Raw genomic sequence first — 16755 nt, 5'->3', positions numbered from 1 at the left:
TGTAGCCTAGAAACATTATGTAAGTAACTGTAGCAGTGCGCAATCAATGTCTATTATATGCCTAACTGAAATATCTTTGTGATAGTTAATTCAACACTATTATTATTTGTGTTGTTAATTCCAACATTTATATTATACACCTTTAAATGCCCTCTAAAGATCATAATTTTTAGTAGAGTAGATATAGCACAAAAAAGGGCATAACCCCCAAAAAATTGCAACAAAAGGTAGTATTTTGGTAGTATTAGATGTGCTAAATAACATACAAAAAGTCTTACAAAATCCGACCACCGGAAAGTGGTTTTTTCAAGATGGCCGCCAAAATGGCGCCAATATCATAAAACAGCTACAAATGGTATTGTAATTGCGGATTTTATTATCAATATCAGGCAATAAGTCATTTGAGACAATTTTGAATGGGATGACCAATATGAATAAATTCAAAATGGCATGCAAGATGGCCGCCATGTATAAACAGCCATAAATCAGTTATTATATCTACTTAAGCATTGTTGTTATTTGTTAATGATGTATGTAATTGTAAACAACATCCAGCATTGTTTTATTTATCATTTAACATTTTCGTTATTTTACCTACTGTGTCAACAAGTCTTTGGAATAACCTGCTTTAAGAAGCTTTCTGATTGGCTAATTTGTCTTACGTCAATATATTTGACATTAGCAATTTTAGAAAAGTAACGTTCAACATGGTAAACATGAATAAACAGGCATCAATAAATGAAGATTACTTTGAAGTGTCTTTTCATAATCTCTTGGTGAATGAATCTGTTGCGCCCAAGCACTAAAAATAATATATTTTTGAAAGAATTTATTGGCATGGTTGGAAGTTAAACTATCTTGAGTATATTTCCTGCACGATTAAAATCGTAACGGTACTGGTTTGGTCTACAAGAGCTCATGCTTTGTACAGGTCATTCCAATTATAGAAAAAGCCCTTTTCTTGGTAAAAGCCTACTTATTGTTAGCCATAGTAGCCGAGGTCAATACTAACTCGGCTATACAAAATTGATTATAAGATTGAAAAGTATTCACCTTATTATTTTAGTAGTGACACCATGTCCACATTTTTATTATTGTTATTTATTCATTAAGGTTATTATATACATTATTTATATTTAAATTTAATGTATTGTTTAAGTATAAATTATTACGTCCATGTTAAATTAATCTTATCTATTAAAATTGTATTAAATAATATAGTAATAGTCACAGCCGAGGCCTAGCCTAGGCCTAAACCTAGTGACTATGTGTGTAGTATATAAAATTATGAATAAAAAGTATAAATAATCGCAAATTGTGAAATAATAAAGGAGATTTTGGAGCGGGAATATACAGAAGTAGTCAATATGCCAATATTGCATTACGTTTTTGGGCACTGTCAGTCTGATCATTATGATATCTTCCTTTTTATTCTTTTCTTTATTTTTCTCTTCTCTTTTTTTCTTTTCCTTTCCTTTTCTTTTCCTCTTCTTTCTCTTTCCCTCTCTCCCCCTCTTTCTTTTCTCTTATTACCCAGCCCGGTACGACGGCTTGGTCAGCCCGGTAAAAACCGTCAGGGGAGGGGCAGTTTTCCCCCTGCCCCCAGCCTGTTACGACACTGGCTAACACGCAATCATCCCCCCAATGAAAAATACTTTTCTACGCCACTGCACACAGGGACAACTTATTTTTTCTTATATTGGTTGTACCATGAAGGAATTAGTTGTACGGACTGTATTTTGCTATGCTGTGTGATTACAGACAGGGCCCACACTTTGTCGAGGAGATTAATACAAACATACTGAAGTTATGCAAGACGTCATAGTCTGGTTGTAAAACTGCTGAAATGAACTTTAGCGAGAAAAAAGTAAAGGAAAATTAATTTTTGGTTTTTCTGAATCAGCATACCCTATAGTGTCTCAGAAAAAAAATTAGCTTGGCTAAATAGTTACTCATCATTCTCATTTAAAAATTTGATCGGAATGATGACGTCATCATGATAAATTCCAAGATGGCGTTCATTAAAGTGTTAAAAACTATGTTTTTAATGTAAAAATAATTTTATTGTTATCAAAGTACAATATAATCCCAATACAATATTATACATACAGGAATAAAACAAACCCCATATATATATATATATATATATATATATATATATATATATATATATATAAAAGTGAAAATTTTATTTAACATATCACTTTTTTTTGTCACTTTTATGTTAGTTAACCCAACGAAAAAACGAAATAGTGAAATTTTGCTTTAACATACCAATTTTTTTAGGCACTTAGTTTTTTTCTATAACTGTGAAAACTGACAGGACCTTAGTTAAATACTTACCCATTATAGTTGTTCAGTGGTGGCTCCAGGGGGTCAGATAGGGTGGGTCCAAACACAGGGCCGACTAGACCCTCGGTCAGAGTCCCGGAATAAACTTCCCTGGGTTATGGGAGAGTTTCTTTTTAGCTTTTTATGGCCCAAAATTTTGCTTTTAAGCCAAAATATTAGGGATTGGCAATCAAAATAATGTTATATGGATAGGCAAATCATTATTTGTGGTGTGGCAACCTTGTCGTGGCATCGGACGATGGGAGTCTAGGCCTGTCAGACGGGAATTCCTCACCTCCCAAGCAAATTTGGAATGATGACGTTAACACACCGAATTCCAAGACTACGACAATCAAAATTAAGGGAAATGTTTACCTATTTAAATTCTTTCTACACTACATTTTTTCATCATCATTAGTATACTATTATGTTGTTACTCTATAATATTATTAATATAGTATATCATTATTCTTATGCGTTTTAAAAAATTTATAATTTATAATTCACGTTAATATTAGCGTTAGTACTGTTATTCTTAATATACTGATGTCATTATTATTATTATTATTATTATCATTATCATCTTCCTTATTGTCATCTCCATCCTCATTATATTCCCCAATATAAGGAGGATGTTGATGATGATGAGGAGAAGAAAGATGATGAGGCTGATGGTGAGGAAGAAGATGATGGTGATTACGATTGATGATAATGGTTGTTGATGATAATGATTGTGATGATGGTGATGAGAATGATAGAAAATGATTGATGAGAATGATGATGATGATGATTATACACATCTATCATCCCTTTCATCCTCACCCTTGTCCTTATCTTCATTCTTGTCATCCTCATCTTCATCATCCTCATGATGATGGTAGTGACTGATGATGAAGAGGATAATGATGAAAATGATAATGGTAATTATAACGATGATGATGATGATAATAATGAGGATGATGGTAATGATGATTATGATTATGGTGATTAAGATAGGAATGATGATGAGGATGATACGGCTAATGAGAAGGAAGATGATGAGGTAGATGATGATGGATGATGATGAGGAAAAAATGATGCTGATAAGGATGGTGAGGATAATGACGATAATAAGGAGAAGGATTAGGATGATGAGTTTGATGATGATGAAAATAAAGATGATGATGATGATTATGATTGAGGATAATGGTCGTTGATGAGGGTGATCGTGATAATGATGAGGATGATTGATGAGAATGATGTTGATGAGGTTAATGATGACGAATTACACATCTAGAAACATCCCGTCTGCCCCTCATCCTCATCTTCATTCTTGTCGTCCTCACCCTCTTCATTATCATCCTCATGATGAGGATGATGATTGATAATGATGATTAATAAGGATGATGATGTGGTTGATGATAAGAGATGATGATTGTAATGAGGATGATGATGAGGATGATAATGACAATGATGATGATAATGAGGACTACGATGATGAATGAGTGATGATGATAAGGAGGATAAGGATGAGGTTGATGATGATGAGGATAAGGATGATGATGGATGAGAATGATTAGTAGGATGAAGGTGATGGTGATGATGTTAACAATGATTGGTGAGGAAGGTCATGAGGGTGACGATGATGGATGAGGATCAATGCCATGGCCAGGATTTTCAAACGGTGTGGGACAATATCAGAGCGGACCCACTTTACGTGTAAATTCAAACAATTTGGACCCATTTTATGGAGAAGATGTGTATAAGAGACCCATTTTACGCAAAAATATGAAATATCTGGACCGATTTTCTTAAATTTTACCCATATTTAACTAAATATAAGGTATCTGGATCCATTTTATGCATAAAATTACATAATTTGGACCCCTTTTTAAATGTGGACCATTTTTTGTGGACCCATTGGAAAAATAGTGTGGGACTGTCCTAACTGTGCCAATAGCTGGCTATGCCATTGATGATGATGAGGATGATGGATGTGGATGAATATGATGATAAGGATGATGATGAAGATTATGAGGATGATGATAACGACGATAGATGATTGATAAGGACATGATGAATATGAGGACGATGACGATGGATGAGTATGATGTGATGATGATGATGGTGATGATTACAACGATCGATGATAGTAAGGATGATTATAATGATTAGACAACAATGAGAATGATGATGACGATGACGAATATGATGGGGATGATGATGACGGATGATGATAATACTGTAATTATATCAATAGTGGTAATAAAAATATTATAAATAATATTATTATATAACAGTACTAACAATGTAATTCATTGTAATATTAAAATATAATTTTGAAATAACAGAAATACAATATAGTAATATATATACATAATATCATTAATGATTTCAACAATAATAAATAAGCATAATACTACTATTAAAATAATAATATGTATATATATTTTATATGTGATTGCTTTGATGAGATTGCATTTTGTACAATAGTAATAATAGTAATAATAATAATAATAATAATAATAATAATAATAATAATAATGATAATAATAATAATATAGTAATCTTACAAAAATAACCATTTTCTCCGCCAAGATGAACACCATCTTGGAAGTTGGCATTATGATCATTTCAATTAAAATTGATAAAGACAGTAATTAATCGCTATTAACTTTCTAGGGGGTTATATATATATATATATATATGTATATATATATATATATATATGTATATATATACCGTACATATATATACATACATATACACACACATATATATATGTATGTGTGTTTATTATGTATATATGTATATATATGTACAGTATATATATATATATGTGTGTGTGTGTGTGTGTGTTTGTATGGATATATATTGTTTTGAAATTGCTCTGATAGCAATAAAGTTAAATTTACATTTTAAAAGAGTTTTACCGCAAAAATGGCAGCCATCTTGGGATTTTTTGTGATGACGTCATTATTCTGATTAAATATTTTAACGAGAGTGAGGAGTAACTATTTAGCCAAGTCCTTGTTACATTTGATATACATAGCATATGTAAAAGTGACTAAAAACATACATTTATTTCCCTTACCCCCCATCTTAATTAGCCCAAAATAGGATATTTTATGTCAAAATTTTAAAGCGCTATAAAAAAATTTGTTCAAGCTCTAAGAATGGGGATTTTTTTTTCTGAGACACTATATGATATACTGATTCAGAAAAACTAAAAATTTATTTTCCTTTACTTTTTTCCCGCTAATTTCCTACTGCATCCAGGCTATCACGTCAACATACGAAGCCACGCGGCCTCGGCTGAACCCGTTGTATTTAGCAACTACCAAAAAAAGCACGATAATTTCAAGAAATAGAGGGCGCTGTTTGTTTACATTCAGTCTAGGCAAGGCGTTATCTGACTGTCTGCTTCGTGCATGCCATATGAGGCAAGTTCTATAATTGCTGTCTAGGCCTAGATGACAAATTGCTTTAGGACAAGTTCAGAGACTGGGTGAAGTCTAGGTCGTCTAGCCTAATAAGAGGGCTAGTGATTGGTTAAGGCCGGCTATTCCTCCTATTCTTTTCTCATAGATATAAATAAGAAGGGGATGGTCTCTCGCACAATAATGAAGCTAGCAATACTTGGAGCCACAGGGCCAACAGGTATTTTTCTGACCCAACAAGCTGTAGAAGCGGGTCACGATGTAGTATTGTTGGTGAGAAATCTACAGAAAGTGCAAATGAAACACGACAGCTTGACGGTAAGTTGAAAAATATTTTGACCAGAATGCATTTTACGTACAGTAGGCCTACCTAGCATATTATAGGCCAGTCTAATCAGTTTTTGTGTTTATACCCCCTCGGGGGCAGGCACTGTTGTCGACTAGCTGAAATGGAAAATGAGTCATAATGTCATCTCAATAACTGTACAAAAGTAAAGAAAAAACACATTTCCTCATACATTCGGTGTGATACCCAGTGGCGTATCTAGGGGGTGTGCGGGGAACCTCCTCCCCCCCCCCCAAAAAAAAGAAAACAACGCGGTCAAGTAGTTAAAAATCATCTGAAACCACCTTATTTTGCGAAATAGCGCCTCTCAACTGAACATCAAGCCCCTTCCCATTTCACTTTTGCACCCCTTCCCCATCAGCACCCCCATTTCAAGGCTTCTGGATACGCCACCGGTGAGACCCGTGCTTAAGTTAAGGACCAAAATTTCACACATTGCTAAGGGCAAATAGAAAAATTTATTAGATTATCACTCCTGCCCGCATAAAAAATTCGGGAAATATTGATGCGCGAATTAAAAAAAATAATTTTTGCCGCATCAATTATTTCAACAGCATAAAAATAACAATGCAATTTCGTGACTTCTAATACATTTTCTTTAAAAAACTATAGATTAAACCAGTTTTTTTACAATATTTACTAAATTACAGACCAAATATAAACAGTCCCTCCCTCATCGATAAAAACAAAAGTGAAATAATCTATTGTTCTGATTAAAAAAAACAACAAAAAAAACGCCCTCCCTCATCAATTGAAAAAAAAAAGTGATATTAATCTAATAATTTTTTCTGTGTGCCCTAAATATGGTTTTGTTATTATATTATATTGTTACACATTTGAACACAATAAATTGCAAACTACAGCAGGGTTAGGCCTAAGTTGGGTTGGCTTTCTATTTTAAATAAAACTCCCAATCAAATGGAGCTGCCGGGCATGTTGCACGAACCAGCACATTTGTTTGATCTGTCTTCAGAAATGTTCAAAACGGCAAAATTGACAACATGGATCTATAACGATCTGTAAGCCTAAATGAGGGCCCCTTTGATATCAGCTCATCAGCAATGGGGAGCTGAACAAGTCACTCTCGTTTTATATGGTTAAAATAAAAAATAAAATCAACTGACAAAGAGCACGACTCGAACTAAAAATGTTTAGAGAAAGTTTTTCTTTTCTTATGTCTCTTTCATTATTACACAATGTTCTCCTGAAGCCGATTTAGCTGACAATTGTACCGGTAAAAATAAGTGAACAACCAGTAAACATTTTGAGATTGTAAAATAATAAAACTACTGATTATGCTTATGTACAGTGGTCTAGGCTGGCCTTCTTTCAATAAATGAAAATCATTTCCAGTCTATACCTAGGCTTGACATGTATTGTTGTTTCTTCAAGTCATTAAACGTCACTTAAAAGGGATAACGTCTCACACTGCGTGCATAGCTGAATTTTTATGGGGCAAATTTTCCAGTAAAAATTGGGAGAACGCTGTGTACAGTTCAGTACTGTAATTTTAGCCTATTACATTTCTTTTATGGTATCTCATATATTCTTTAGTTGATAATTTCTGATAATTCTAGTTTTTTTTTTATTAGCTCAGATCAGATTAGCTGCATGAATATGATCAAAAACCACTGCTTCGGTCACCACGCGCACAGCTCATGTCAGTGGGATACAGTACAGTAGGTTTTGTCGTAATGGCAGAAATATGCATTCTCCAGAAAAAATGCGAATTCCTAACAGATTTTCAGTTTTGAGAATACCACCCTACAGTAGCAAAGAATGCATGTCCGGGTATTTAGGGAAAAAACATTCACCACCCTACAGTAGCAAAGAATGCATGTCCGGGTATTTAGGGAAAAAACATTCCTGGGGGGGGGGGGAGGTACCCGGACACCCCTAGGGTGCACGCCTGCAAAATAGTTGAACTTGGCAAAAAATACTAAGATATAAACTAAATCTTAACTACTGTACAAGTTTACGCCAAATATTTTTATTCATAAAATTATAGTTAATTAGTTTAATTTAATTTAATTTTTAAAATTTTCATTTAACATTCATTGAGTGCAAAATTGTTATGATTTTAATTATACGACTTAATTTGCATATTTTATTGTTTATAAAAGAATCAAGAGAAGTTTAAAAAAAAAGAAAATCAAGAAAAAAGGTGAAATATCAAAAATGCTGTAATGCAGAATGACTGTAATTCATAAAACTGGATGTATTGATGAATAAAAGTGATGGTTGTTATACCAAAAAAGAGAAAAAAAAAATTATTAGTTAATAACTAACAGAGTATTTTGTGCTCCGTGAGTTTGACATTGTCTTATACTACTGTACTTTCGTATAATATAAAAACTCGGCAGGAAAGCAGGCTTACAGCGAGCGATTTGAACGATCTTGTCACGCTGGTGGCGGCATTTTATTGGATAATTCAATTTATCGTACCTTTTAAGCAAACAGAATTTAAAACATGGTACCGTATCTCTAACCATGGCGTTTTATAATATATAGCCTAGGCCTAGGCCGTTAATTTTGAGTGCTGAAAGTTGAATTCGCATTAACATGGTGTTTGCATTTCCTACAATCTACAGTATATGCATACTTATTATTATTATAATTTTTAGGATTAGGATATTCTTTTTCCGTTTAGTTGCTGCCTTCATTTTATTAAAGATTCTGCAACTGTCTGGTGGTGATTGGGCAGTGCACTGGGAGACAATCCCCTACTCTTTTCCGAATAGTGTACTGCGTTCTTTAACGTGCACATGGGCCATAATGCACACGGGACCAATGGCTTAAATGTCTCATCCAAAAGACGGTGCGCTATCGTAACTTGCATCTCAGCCCTGCAGCTGAAACACATGAAAAGCAGCGATGGGAATTGAACCGGGAACCTAGAGATCTCCACAGTTCAGCGCACACACAGTGGCTACCAACAGTTGCTCTTGAACAATTTTATTTATTAATCATGTTTTGATTAATCAAATTGACTGGAAACATACAAAACAAATGTTTCCATACATCGCGGCTGAACTTGAGCAGGTTTTTCTACTTTCAGGTTGCTAAAGGTGATATATTCAGTGAGAGTTTTTTGGCGGAACATTTTAATGGATGTGATGCTGTGCTTTCCTGCTTGGGAACAAAAGCTACTTTCATTAGCAAGATAACTTTCTACACAGACTCCATGAAAGTAATCATTTCTGCCATGAGAACAGCTGGAATTAAAAGGCTAGTGGCTATAACATCATGGTGTACAGGTTGTAAGTAGGCCTAGGGATAAATTTTATGACAAAAATAATTATTAAAACAATCTGATGATGAAAAATTATGATTTGGTTCAATGGTCAATATTATATTTGTGTCTGGTGTTGATAATACTTGTAAATTTGTATTTACTGTATACAGTAGAACCCCTCCTTTGGGACACCCTTATTCAAGGGACACCCCTATAAAGGGGACACTATCTTTTAACACCACAGCCAACCTCCATTAAGGGGACACCCCTATTTAAGGAGACAGGGACACTTTTTGAGTGTACAAAATGGTCAAATCAATTCAATTTCACCTATTAAGGGGACATCTTATTTTTTTTTTATTGTATCAAAGCAACATTGCACTTAAATAAAGAAACAATATTGGGAACCTACACAAAATTTGTAGTTTTAATTACCTGTCTGTTAATTTCATATCTTAAATGAATTGTTTGCGTTGCAAATTATTGTTATAAATTGTTTATAATTAAACTGTTACTTATAATAGGTCAATTAAAATAAAATTATAAAGAATCTCTGTCGTCATTATACGAAAATATGCCAAAAACCCCTATTAAGGGGACAATTTTACATTTTTGGTTAGTGCCCCCTGAATAGGGGTAGCACTATTCTGGGGGACACAACAATTAAGGGGATACTTTTTGGTCCCGAAGGTATTTCAATTGATGTATTCAGACACGCATTCATGAACCAAGCAAAAAAAAAAAAAAGGAGCCTACTTGTACTAGTAGGTGATAATCCCTTTCACAAACTAAATCTCAGTATGAGGCTTACGGAGTGAAGTTGTTTTGGTTGTGAAAAAAAATTCTGCATCAATGACAGGATTTGAACCGAGGCCCCTGGTAATTGGAAGACAAGCATCTTAACCACCAAGATATTCAACTCCACTACTAGAAAAAAATGTCAGATGTTGTGGTGACTATTAAAGCAATTAGTAAAGCTGCGCATAGTACACTATAGGAAAATTATTGTACAAAGGTTAGTTTTTTAAAATTTCCTGAGGGCCTGCCGAAGGAAATGTTTGAATGCATTAAATCTAATCTAAGTATAATAATTTTCCGCAAGTGTACAATGAATGCAGCTCACATTTAGCTGTGTGCGTATGCTGATATGCTTCTGCAGTAGACCTACACGCTAACCACACAGCTAGAAATTTCTTTAGTTTATTAGGATTAGTTAAAGAATTCTTTCATTTTTCATACTTCATATTTTTCATGCTTAATCGAGAGTATATAATATTACCCTGTGTGTAATGAAACAGGGTTTTAAATTATACAGTGTTAAAATGAATAAATAACACAATGAAGACAAAAGCATTTCTTATAAACGTTTTTTTACGAAGATAGGACCTATGATAGTCCTATTGAACTTCGGGAAAATGTGAAATAGGTAACATGGAAGCAGGCAAGGAAAGTGCCACGCCAATATTTTTTTCATAAGCGCCACTCTCGAATAAGCTCCGTTCTCGAATAAGCGCCGCACTGAAGCCGCCAAAGATTTTTTAAGCACCGCGGCCCTTATTTTAGCATTTACGGTAGGCAAATAACACCGGGAGTTGCAGTGATTACCTCAATCTTTGTTGATCCTTAGTGGCGATGCTGTAGTTTGATATTTTCTCCAGTATGTAACTTTATTTATCATAATATAATTCCATTATATTTTCATTTGCTTCCAGATAATCGCAATGATCCAGGACCAGCTATCATAGAATGGTTTCTGAAACCATTAATATTAAGGACTGTGCTAGCAAATATGGCGGAAATGGAGACATTCTTGGAAAGCGACTGCAATGATATTGATTACACGACTGTCAGACCACCCGGTTTAAAAACGGACCCACCGACTGGTTAGTACTTCTGATTATTATTATATAACACTTTATTAGATAACAGATTATTCCATCAGTACTACTGAAACAACTTACATCAACTATCTGCAAACTACGGCCCGTGGCTCAATTTTAGGCCGCAGAACATTTATGGAGGTCTGTGAAGTCGCCCAGGAGAAAAATAAATGTTTTTGTAAAACTGCTTCTCAGTTTATATAAAATTGTGTCACTAATTTAGAACAGATAATGGTGTCAAATTATTTTATATGATAACATGAAGGGAAATTTCATGATCAAATCTTTTTTGCCAAGTTTTTTTATTTTTGGCTGTTTGGTCCCAGGCGCATTACAATTCAATAATTGAGTTCCGATTTTTTACCACATAGTGTGTTTTTAAGTGTTCAGTGATTAGTTCAACATTCTTTTGCTCACTACAATAATTTAACACTGCACTTACTCAACTACAACAATATTTTTAATTTACAGAGAAACCCATTCAAGTAGAAGAGCGGCAATTTGTTGGAGGTGGATCCTCTATGATGAACCGCGGAGATGTAGCACGTTTCATGTTAGACATTGTTAACACCGAGAAGTGGTTTAAGAAATTTGTTGCTGTTGCAGCATAGGAAACATTTATTGACTCGTACAAAAAAAGAATTAGTTGATACCATTTAGTATAAAAAGTCCAAAAAGAAGGTATTTCTGTTGCCTAAAACCCAACAGACCCAAAAGTTTGTAAATCTAGGGTTGGTTATATTTTTTTTTTTGGCAATTTTTAACAAATTTTTAACCCCCAGTAGCCCAAAGTACTTGTTTGACATTTTAAAATGTCTGCTCTCCAAGCTATTTCGTCACCCCCATGAGTGGGGAATTGATTGGCACTGAACCCTAAGTTGGCTAATGGTCCAACCATTCTTGTTTAGGTTATTCTAAAGCAATCAAGTTAGCATTAATTATATTGGGTAAATAAATTCATCTTGTTTTCGATAGTTCAATAAATATTTTCTCTCAATCTTTTGCCACCATGCTGTAGACTGGGTTCCAGTCTCCAACTTTTGCCTTAATCAGTGAAAACTATTAAAAATAGATCGATTTTTGAACCATGGTTTCCATATTATTTATTTGCATTGTGTTCCATATTCAAAAACATATCAGTAGTCGGTAGTGGCGCTCTCCGAAATTATCTACATGAAAAGTCAATAAATTAGAGACTTGTGGCAAGTCTACACAGTACAAGTGATGGTATGCGGTTAGGAGGCGTGAATGGTTTGAATCAAATTAGTGGTGAATTACACGCATGTTGTGCATTGTGTATGAATGATTCAGTATTTATTGACCAGAGGAAAAAAGCGCCTTGTGTCTGTCTTTTGAAATTGCTATATATGTGAGATATACTGTCAATCATATTAAATTAATAAATTAGCAATTTGTGAAAGGAATACGTATATAGTGATATCGATAGTATTCAATTATATTAAAACATATCGTCGCTCACATCACGAACTAACACAATTAAATTCAATTGTGTTAGTTCGTGAAATCAAAAAAGCGCGTCAAAATACGCGCTGTTGTCGTTAAGGACTTTTTGTGTGGTAAAGAATACAAAATTGCTTGACAACCAATACGCGCTCGTTTTGACGCGCTACTTTGATTGTGTTAGTTCGTGATGTGAGCGACGATATAAATGTTGTGCTCTATACAGTTACCAAATAAGAATTGCATTGAATTAAATTTCTGTATTCAAATTTTGAAAAATAAAGATGTGTTTTTATATACTTATTCAAGTATGGATAAATATGTATTTATCCTTATTATACAGTTTACAATATTAAAACTTTATATTAACAATAGGCCTATGTAACAATATGTTTATATATTAGTAAACTTACATACATACTCAAATGTTAAATACAAAGGTTTCATACATTTGATCATGAACATGGGTGGTGCCAGTTGGGTTGGGGACAAAAAACAATCGTGGGGAAGAAACAAATTATATGTATTTTATAAATATGTATTTTTTTTTTATTAGTACACTCTAATATTGATTAAATAAGCATTTGAAACCCCTAAATTGTCACTTTCTGGGGGATTCACCCAAAGAATTACTTCAAAAAAGATTTTGAGAGAGACGCTAGACTGTTCTATTTAGAAAAAAGGGTAGACGTTTTTCATAAAATATCAATTGACAAGAAACTCCGTTATAGAAAAAAGGGAGATTTTTGTTCATAAAATATCAAATGATACGAATCCATTTTAGGTGTGTTAACAAATAATGAATGTTTTTTTTTTTAATATTTTTTTTATTCGAGTAATGGAAATAATATTTGACCGTTCCACCTCGTTGAATGAAAATATTCTTCCCATTGCGCTCATAAATATTCATTATTTGTATACTATATCACTATGAATATATGTAACATGTACGGTACGAAGTACTATGAAGGAAATGAACGTAAATATATTAATTACCATTATTATAATTTTACTTCATGTTAATTCAATTCAACATAGAACTAATATTCAAAATAGTGTAGTGCCTAAAAGTACATCAATATTGGCATCATACGTTTACCAGAAAAACAATTTATTATACAGTACACGACTATTTATAGTACTTCTAAACATGAAAGTGGAAATGGAATTAGGTTTTCATCGTAACGGATTTGTATACTATATCACTATGAATATATGTAACATGTACGGTACGAAGTACTATGAAGGAAATGAACGTAAATATATTAATCACCATTATAATAATTTTACTTCATGTTAATTCAATTCAACATAGAACTAATATTCAAAATAGTGTAGTACCTAAAAGTACATCAATATTGGCATCATACGTTTACCAGAAAAACAATTTATTATACAGTACACGACTATTTATAGTACTTCTAAACATGAAAGTGGAAATGGAATTAGGTTTTCATCGTAACGGACCATGTTAATCAACAAGCAACCAACAACAACAACAACAACAGGTAGCTGAAGCCTGAAAGTCAAAGAAATAACGTTTTGATTGCATTCACTATGTGTACCGGTAATGCATATATTCTGGACGGGCACGTTTATAAATTAGAATATATATTGTCTATCTATAACTAAACATTTAAGCTGAATGTCTGCATTGGAAAACAAGATACGGGAATATGTGAAATATTAACTTGGGAACGGGCAGCAACGGGCATATGGAAAGAGCGCCACGCCAATATATATATTTTTTATAAGCGCTACTCTTGAATAAGGGCCGCACTGAATCTTCCAAAAATGTTAAAAGCGCCGCGGCGCTTATTCGAGCATTTTGCGTTACAGCATATAATAGAATTCACAAGTTAGTATGTGACATAGGCCTAGGCATACAATAATGAAAGTCTCTCAGTTAAAATATCTAGGGCAGAAATTAAACAAAACCACTAGGGCGGAAATTAAACAAAACCATGTGTATTGCATACTGTAAGTTCCAGATCCGTAATAAGCTCCAGATCCGTAATCTCAACAACACTATTTTTATTGTATTTATAAATTCAGCTATTTTCAAGATTTTTTTTTTTTTTTTTTTTTTTGAACGCAAGTCAAGTATTACCAGAAAGTATTGATTGAAGTCAATAGACTCTTTGTTTACAAATCCACTTATTGGAACGTGAAGCACTTCACATGGTTACGTGCACACAGATAATTTGTGAAGCTTAACACCTTAGAGATACGTAGCATTAAACTGAAGAACAATAGTCACACAGGGGCGAATCTCACAGAGCAGGGAAAAACTACAGAAGAATTTGCGCGCAGTCGCAATGAAGGAAAAATATGATTTGCTCGTTCGAAGTCAAAATGAAACCGATACATGTTGAGTGTCATATGATTTAGTGAAGAAATTATACATCTTACGAAGTTTACAGTTAGGTTGGTCGTGAAGCTGGGTTTACAGGTAGGTGTTTCGTGAAAATTAAACAATAACAATAAAACGGCGATTTATGCTTTAGGCCCTATCGGTATATAGGTTTGCCGCGCACACCTGAGCACTAGGTAAGTCAACAGTATCATTACTCATTCTGTATATGTTTGTTTTGTAATTTACAATCGTTCATTCTGTATCACTCCTGACTTAACATAGGTTAAATTGTTGGTATTTAACACATGCCGTGAGGTGTGTTTTTATACTACACAGTTTGGAGTGAATTGACCTACTTCCATTTCATAGTACTCTGCATGGTGGTAATATACATTCTCGCCCGCTTGAAAGAGTAAGCAAACCTTCACTGAAATCAGCCTAAGCTTGCGAATCATGTGCTCCAATACTAAGTAATTATTTGTATATAATCAATCATATACTGTCAGTATTCTCTATATTCGAGCAGCATTAGTATTTGCTTAGCTGCCCGATAGAGGCACCGAGGAAAACGAAGTGTAGCCCTGTTCTCATTTTTTTCAATTCCCATGTGCCATTAAGGATTAAATCATTAACTTGTCTTCCTGCATGAAAGTATCGCTCATGGAAGCAGGGGTAGCACCAGGGCGGGGGGGGGGGGGGGGGTGCATTTTGCACATAAATTATGTTACCTTAAAATCGATATCAGGTATGAGCCTTTGAAACACCTGGTGTCATAGTTTCCGGGCAGTGGCGTATCCAAGGGGGGCCCCCCACAAAAAGCTTGCCTTCCCCCAGCCCCCCATTCGAAAACTTCGAAGCAAAAAAAAATTAGGATAGGCTTATGCTCAAGATAATGGGTTAATGCTTTCTCAACTTCCCTTTATTGACGTTCATTAAAACAAATACTGCGTTCAAGAGATATACTTTAACATATATCTGTCACGGTTAACGTGTACTCGGGAATCTAAGAAGCAATATTTTTCAGTGGGCGTGGCCACCGAAAATAAATTCCACGCCCCCTCATATTTGGTCTCGCCCCCCACCAGCAATTGTTTTGATAATTTAAAACAATTCGTTGTGTATTAAAATACTGTCAATTTAATTAAGATCCTTTGGAAACTGTTTGAAAACATTTGGAACGGGAGTGCAATTTCCAGGAATCTAGAGTTGCAACTTGCTCTACCATCCTTATTTTATCTCAGTCCTAAACTCAGTGCATGCTGTGGGTGTTGAGACTCCTGGTAGTTTCCCCCTACGATTTTTTTTAAAAATCGCAACAAATATTTGATTTACTTAAAATTTAACGGAGATAAAAATTCAAATCAAGACACATAAGAATATAAAATGTCTAACAGTGCAATATCAAGCCATTTAGAGTTGCCACTGCAAGCCTGAATATTTTCATCCCAACCCACCTTCAACTATGTAAGCCTGACAATATTATTTCTGGCATTTAAAGTTGCTCCGTCTTTAATTATGTTTGCCACAATTCGTCTGGTAGAAAAAAAAAATTATATGAATTTTCCACATATTAATAGACTCTAAAAACGAATAACTAAGAAATTGTCGTAATTTGTTGATAGATTCGCCCCCTGGACTACTTTGGAAAGATTTTGAGAGACGCCGACCACGCCCACTTGTCGGGAACCTCAGCCTCCCTCTGTTCGGAGACCTTAGACTCCCAACCC

At 34.2% G+C, this 16755-nt stretch overlaps 2 protein-coding genes across 2 annotated transcripts in view; both read left to right on the top strand.

Annotated features, from left to right (window-relative positions):
- The first annotated feature begins 5710 nt into the window (after positions 1-5710).
- Positions 5711-12296, top strand: LOC117102672 (flavin reductase (NADPH)-like). Its single transcript, XM_033243088.1, has 4 exons — positions 5711-6068; positions 9155-9356; positions 11044-11214; positions 11683-12296. Exons 1-4 carry the CDS (start codon positions 5916-5918, stop codon positions 11820-11822), a joined length of 666 nt encoding a protein of 221 aa, XP_033098979.1. The 5' UTR covers positions 5711-5915; the 3' UTR covers positions 11823-12296.
- Positions 12297-14844: 2548 nt separating this feature from the next.
- Positions 14845-16755, top strand: part of LOC117102595 (flavin reductase (NADPH)-like) — a gene marked incomplete in the record, with an annotated part of 6029 nt that continues 4118 nt past the window's right edge. Inside the window, 1 exon segment of the mRNA XM_033242983.1 lies at positions 14845-15099.

This window comes from Anneissia japonica, unplaced genomic scaffold (genome assembly GCF_011630105.1).
Source record: "Anneissia japonica isolate Jap-2015-1 unplaced genomic scaffold, ASM1163010v1 scaffold483_len1788099_cov177, whole genome shotgun sequence".
NCBI lineage: Eukaryota > Metazoa > Echinodermata > Crinoidea > Comatulida > Comatulidae > Anneissia > Anneissia japonica.
This window is presented reverse-complemented; position numbering and strand designations above follow the sequence as displayed.